This window comes from Penaeus chinensis, chromosome 9, assembly GCF_019202785.1.
Source record: "Penaeus chinensis breed Huanghai No. 1 chromosome 9, ASM1920278v2, whole genome shotgun sequence".
Classification (NCBI taxonomy): domain Eukaryota; kingdom Metazoa; phylum Arthropoda; class Malacostraca; order Decapoda; family Penaeidae; genus Penaeus; species Penaeus chinensis.
In genome coordinates this window covers 9,650,373-9,657,250 of record NC_061827.1, presented here as the reverse complement: position 1 = coordinate 9,657,250, position 6,878 = coordinate 9,650,373, and the positions used below count along the sequence as shown (strand labels likewise).

Here is a 6,878-nt window from a genome sequence, read left to right as displayed (position 1 = left end):
TTTTGAAATGTAAAGGAATTGCAGTTAGAAGTTTGCTAATTGATTTGAAGTAAGTCATTGCAACTTAGCATCTAACTGCAGTAAATGTTTAAATGTGCTAATCACATAGACATTTGTGTAGTCTCTTATTTTTCATATATATAATGTTCCCAGTTGTCTTTTATTTTATTTATTTATTTGTAAATTTATTCTTTACTGAGCAGAGTTATAAACAAGTGGTTTACTGTATTAAGCTGATCACCTTCTGTAAATTTAACTTCAGTATACTGTATTGTTATAAAGGGCAGTAATTTTTGCCCTGCTTTATTGCAGAATAAGTTACACCACTGGCTATGAATCGAGGCTATACCTTACTTATGAACAGACTCATTGGACAAAAATTGCTTATTCATACCTTTTTCAATGATAAGGGACTAAGTGTTCAAACAACATCTAATTTGTATGATGATACATGAGAGTAATGGATAGAAAATTAGAAAGCAAGAACTTAATAAAAATCGTCATTTTCTTAACCACTACATTAAGCCAAACTAGATCTGATTTAGTTATATACATACACATTCATGTTTGCATTCATCACTTTTTGGATGTCAAATAAGGACTTTCAGATTTTTGGAGTGAACATAAGACAGTCAAGTTATTCAGCTTATTGTTTTCAGTTGCCTATTTTGTTATTTGGAAAATATCTTTAATTATGTTTCATGTATTTTTTTTTGAGAATGGTTGCTTTTAGTCAGGAAGCTGTGAGTCCACAGCCAGGAAAACAGGGATGGCTAAATGGGAATAAATATCATGATATCATGATTAACAGCAGCCCAATATACATGGATTTGTTGAGCAAAGTTCATGAGTATCCAAAATTATAAAGATGTGTCTATAGTTATCCTGAGCTATGGATAATTTTGGGACATGCCTTTTACCTTCAACAGCACTCATAGGAGCACCACTAATTTTTCTTCACCTGCATTCCAAAACCCATCCTCCCTGCTATTGGATAGTATAATTCTATGCCATTTTATAACAAGAAAATTCCCACAAATTGCCCCAAACTAGCCCTTTTTTTTAAGGAGACTTGAGAAATATAATATTTTGTATAATGGGTAATTTTCATTGAAAATCATCAAAAGAAATAGTCTATATCCTGGTAAAACTAAAAGTTTGACTGCATCGTTTGATCTTGGGTCTTTCTTTTTACTCAGGTAAATTATTTGTATAGTCACTTATCTCAAATGCTGGAGAGGTAATCTTAACTCAGTCACCCCGTAGGGCAAGTATACATGCCATGCCCAATGTAATACAAGTTTATTTATTGTAATTACACATAGATGGCTCTACAAGTGCTTAGCCACCAAGGAGTCCGTTATTAGTCCTACGTATCTCACCTGATTACCCTTTTCCTCGACTTTTGGAAAGGGTCTTTTGCATTATTTTATTGTCTTAAGTGTTATTGAGATTTTAATAACAATTTAATCATAATATCAATAACAGTAATAACAGTATCGATGTCAACGGTATTAAAAAGAGAAACACATTTTCCCACCAATTCAAGGAATGGGAAATCAGGATCGGTCACAAGGGCTACTGATAGACTCCTTGCCGGCTGAGCACATGTGGAGCCATCTGCATGTAACAACATTCACAAAAAAACTACATGGGGCAGAACATAAATCCGGGGCGAATGGGTTAAGTCAAATTGGGTAAGGCTATTGGGAAAGGAATTTGCCTCTTATTGGTGAACTGTTGTTGACCTGTATGATTTTTTGTGATGTTAAGTGACTTTATGAACAATCTTTGTAACACTGTTTTAGGACAATAAAGAATCTTGTAAAATACATGGCAATCAGTTAATATATATAAATATTTGTACATACTCATATGTTCTGCTCTTTCTTTTAGTGAGCGAAGGACTGGCATGACTCCCCTGATGTATGGAGCACAACATGGTAACAGCAGCATAGTCACAACATTACTTAAAGGAGGTGCTTTAGTCTCTCACACAACACATCAAGGACACACAGCTGCCAGGATTGCTCAAGATGCTGATTATCATGCTATTGCTGCTCTTATCACACAGTGGGGTCTACAAGGTATTTTTTAAAGTCATAGATTAGTTGTTTTCAGTTTTGGGAGATAATTATATTGATTAACTTATTGTTACTAGCACACCTTGTTGCATAGTATTGTAAAGGTTGTTGAAGAAAAATTTCATGTTGAATTCAAAATTTCAATATGTTGTGATGCTTAACCTCTGTTGAACATCAAAGTTCAGAGCTGCCTGTGGAAAAAAAGCTGTGAAACTAACAGTTTAAATGTCCTCTTCACAAGACCCTGTGCTCAACTCTTACTTAACCCTTACGATCCGGAGGATGTGACCATCATGTCATTGAAAATTTTGGCTTGAGGAGTGGGTTATGTGTACATGCTGTCATGGGAAAATTTGGCTGTAGGCTGGGTGAGACGAGCTTGCCATCATGTGCATTTAGACTGAAGGCCAGGGTGACAGAAAAGACTTGCTAAGAATGCACAAACCTTTGGCATTTAGAAAGGGGCTTTGTCATTATTCCCATCAATAAACAAATGTGGAATGTAGTGTCCATGAAGCATGACTGTAAGAGCACTGGCTCCATCAAGGAAGCCATTTCCATGCTCAGGATCCTATTCCTGGCCGCTGTGACTAGCCACACAGGTTGTATTACAGAAAATTGAATATTATGAAAAGAAGAAGACAAATAACAAAATGTTACTAATTGTTATAATTCTTGCATTGAGGTATGGACTACCTAGAGAGATGATATGGACTCTATGCAAGGAAGACTGTCTCTTACCATCTGGATAAAGCAAATCAAATGACAAATATGGACATTGGAACATGGCAAAAAAGCTAAAAATGCTTATGCATAAAAAAAGAAAACTGTAAAGAGCAGGCATATGGTCTTGTCACCACAGCGAGTGTTTGTGTGTGCCTGGCCTACAAGCCCCACACCTGGCAGAGTGACCGCTCACATAAGCCTAATGCCCATATATTAGTCCATGTGATTGCTATGAAGTAACCTAATTCAAGGGTTAAGGACAGGTTATATGCAAAATATTATGTATATTACCCATAACATATTTAAAAATTCTGTATTTGGTTTATCTATGCTTCTAGGTGAGAATGGACCAAGCCTGCCAGATGGTCCTGCAGCAGTCGAGGCACGTTTGTCACAACAGGCTCAACTGCAACCTCGAGGTAGAGGAAATGCAGTTCCATCTGTTGACAGTGGTAAGTCATTTTTGAAAAGGTGATGTGAAGGTATTTTATGGAAGGTGATAATTGGCCTACAGATTGGGAGCAATTGATTTCTATAAAATTTATTATATATATTAGCCCACCTGCATAAGAGTGACCATTATCACAACCAACTGTATGTGAACATGTTACCTCTGTTGGCACAAATTTTGGAAACATAAAATCAGTTATATCTTAATACTAAGAAAGAAATTGCAGTTGCTGAGAATAAATGTGAATAGGCAGTTGTTTTGCTTTGAATGCCTTCTCTGAAATCTTTATCATATTTCTGTACAGCACGTGTCATCCCCACGGATCTTGAAACTTTGTTGAACCAGCTAGGCTTAGGCTCGTACATGAGTGTCTTCAAAGAACAAGATGTGGATCTTCAGATGTTTCTGACATTAACAGATCAGGAACTGAAAGAATGTGGAATACAGTAAGTTCTTGCAGTTGATGCTGTAACTCTTTTATCATCTTTTATAAGCATCTCCAGGCTAATTTTTTTTATTGAAATAAGGTATGAAACCTTTCACACCTTGGACAGGTAATGGGAAATGCTATGTAGTGATGATTTAATTGCATTTCCTGGAAATATTTTCTTTTAACTTGATTACAGCAAACTGGGACCTCGACGCAAGATGACTTCAGCCATTGCACGATGGCACAGCAATGCACCATTGTGGAACTCCCTGGAATGTGCCTATGCAGATAAGCTTGAAGTTGAGATGCAAGAGCTGGGTGTGAAGTTAACCGAAGCCATGGAGACTATACAGCAAACAAAAGCCCAGGTAATGGGGATTAGATTTTCATACCTACCATTATCAGTGTCTTCTGTTAAAGTATACTGATCATGCTTTATCACATCTTGACTAAGGTTTACTTTATATATAGTCAGTATTTTATTATACAGAGTATTGTCATATATAAAACTGGTAGTCTTTATATTAATTTAGAGATTATTTATCAGTCTTAACTTGTAATTTATCACATTTGATTTTAATGAAAGAGGTTTTGTAATATTTGGATAAGGAAAGCATTTGTATTTGAAAATGGTACATGTAGAATACAGTATTTCAGTAAAAAATATTTGTGTAAGATTTTTTAATAAAAAAATTTTCAGGTTTATCAAGAACACAATTTAAGAGTTGTGACGGAGGGATGGATAGTTGAAGCTCGTGGAAGGCTACATGAATGCCACCAAAGATGCCAGATGCTGCTTGAACAGATGTCAGTCATGCGGCACTGTACCTCGGTCCTGTCGGCCCAGTTCTCTCTCATTCAACCGACTCTCATTTCTCCTTTGGTCGAGAGTATCAGCGTTGCTACAGCACATATTGATGCTCTTTTGAAGCTGACAGATCCAAGTGTTGCAAGAGGTCCCAGCAACCCCTCCTCTCCTCGCAGAAATGGGCATCAAGGCAGCTACCTAAGTGCCCCTCGCTGATGGTGCAATACTTTATATTGTCAGGCTAGTCAGAAATAGTTGAAATTGTATTGTCAGAACTTAATATCAAGGCATATATGTATGGAGCTAATTTTTTTCTTTTTTTTTTTTCTTAGTAATACTTATCATCACATAAGGATACTGAATTATGATACATAAAATATAGGAAGACATCCATTCAAGTTTTTTCAAAGTTTTATGGTATATATATATTTTTTTTTTTGAGTGATTCCCCTATTTTTAAGTATAGGATGTTGAAGATTAGAAAAGTAGGTCAAGAGAATTATTGTGAAGTTTGACAACAGACTTGGTGACAAAACAGTTCCTTGAAAAATTAAATGAACCTGAAATTTCACACTGCCAAAATGATGTGTACCTGTTAATAGTGTAATATTGCTGGTGTATCAGTAGTGATTATATATTCTATTACTATTTTAGATAGTTGATTTTTAAAAAAAAATTGCTTATGGGACCAAAGTGTAAATCCATACAAGTGAACAGGCCAACAGATTCTTTATCTTGTGATTTTATATACTTCAATAGAGGTGTTGAATTTTCCCATTTAGAACTGTATGGTTGATATTTAAATACATAATATGTATATATTACACATAATACATATTTTTATTTTTTGTGAGTGTGAGTGTATATGTGTGTGAGTGTGTGAGTGTGTGTGTGTGTGTGTGTGTGTGTGTGTGTGTGTGTGTGTGTGTGTGTGTGTGTGTGTGTGTGTGTGTGTGTGTGTGTGTGTGTGTGTGTGTGTGTGTCTGTGTGTGTGAGAGTGAGAGTGAGAGTGAGAGTGAGTGTGAGTGTGAGTGAGAGTGAGAGTGAGAGTGAGAGTGAGAGTGAGAGTGAGAGTGAGAGTGAGAGTGAGAGTGAGAGTGAGAGTGAGAGTGAGAGTGAGAGTGAGAGTGAGAGTGTGAGTGTGAGTGTGAGTGTGAGTGTGAGTGTGAGTGTGAGTGAGAGTGAGAGTGAGAGTGAGAGTGAGTGTGAGTGAGTGACAGTGAGTGAGTGAGTGAGTGTGTGTGTGTGTGTGTGTGTGTGTGTGTGTGTGTGTGTGTGTGTGTGTGTGTGTGTGTGTGTGTGTGTGTGTGTGTGTGTGTGTGTGTGTGTGTTTGTATAGTGTGTGTGTGGTTTTAAGTAATCAATTTAATATTATGTATATGAATATACATATACATACACATATATACATATACATATAAACATATACATATAAACATATTAATATACATACTCATACACATATATGCATAGATACCACATATAATCATATTTCAGTGCCAGTATTTATATTTGCTGTGGAAATTGGTATTATGTCCAATTATGACAATGAGACTGCTAGTAATACTGCAATCTACGGGATATTTTAAATTTTAGTTCATTATATCATATGCCTGAAATGAAACAATGTTTATTGTAAAAACAGCCTGGGCATATACAAAACTGAAGTGCAATTATCAGTGCAATATTATTTGTTTGAGTATCAACAATGTAGCAGTATATTTAAATCTCAGTATGGTGCTAACTCGCATGTTCTTGTCATTTTCTCTGTATACTGGTATCGTAGCTTGAGAAATAGTGTTGAGAATTTTGCTCCAGGTTTTATGTTCTTCAAAGAAAATCTGTTGCCGATAGGAATATCTGTAATAAATATTGTCTAAAGACTATCATGATGTTACTATTGGCTCTAGATTATTCTCAGGTGTAGTGAGGAATATATAGAATTATTTGTATTTTTGAAACTGTTAGAGTTAATGTGATATTTTACCATGACTGTGACTTCCAAGTGCCTTCTGAGTGATTTTTTTCTGTAAGAATATATAAATACAATTATTGTAATATTTTGATTTGAATGAATAGTAGATCTTTTCTTAAACTGAGTTTTCTTTAATTATGATTCAGCCTAAAATAGGATTAAAAATTCGGATTGAAATGGTTTCAACATTCTACCATTTGTACTGTTCTATCAGTGAAGCCCTCCTCCCCTCCTCCCTTGTTCACTGTTGTCACTGGGGGGGCTAAGGTGATGAAGACTGAGACCGTATGCCAGCCTTGGGTCTCAGCCCTTGATCGACTAATTTTGCACGGTCTTTTCCCCCTTCCCATTTTCGTTCCAGTCTTCTCCAACCCCTTCTACTATCCAATTCTTAAGGTGTGAGA

At 35.9% G+C, this 6,878-nt stretch overlaps 1 protein-coding gene across 1 annotated transcript in view; it reads left to right on the top strand.

Moving 5' to 3' along the window:
* LOC125028943 (ankyrin repeat and SAM domain-containing protein 3-like) overlaps window positions 1-5,407 on the top strand; it is a 13,157-nt gene extending 7,750 nt beyond the window's left edge. Inside the window, exons 5-9 of the mRNA XM_047618589.1 lie at window positions 1,897-2,087; window positions 3,149-3,262; window positions 3,566-3,707; window positions 3,888-4,059; window positions 4,392-5,407. Of these exons, the coding sequence (XP_047474545.1) occupies window positions 1,897-2,087; window positions 3,149-3,262; window positions 3,566-3,707; window positions 3,888-4,059; window positions 4,392-4,715 (943 nt within the window). The 3' untranslated portion in view covers window positions 4,716-5,407. The remainder of the gene's footprint in view (window positions 1-1,896; window positions 2,088-3,148; window positions 3,263-3,565; window positions 3,708-3,887; window positions 4,060-4,391) is intronic.
* The last annotated feature ends 1,471 nt before the right edge of the window (window positions 5,408-6,878 follow it).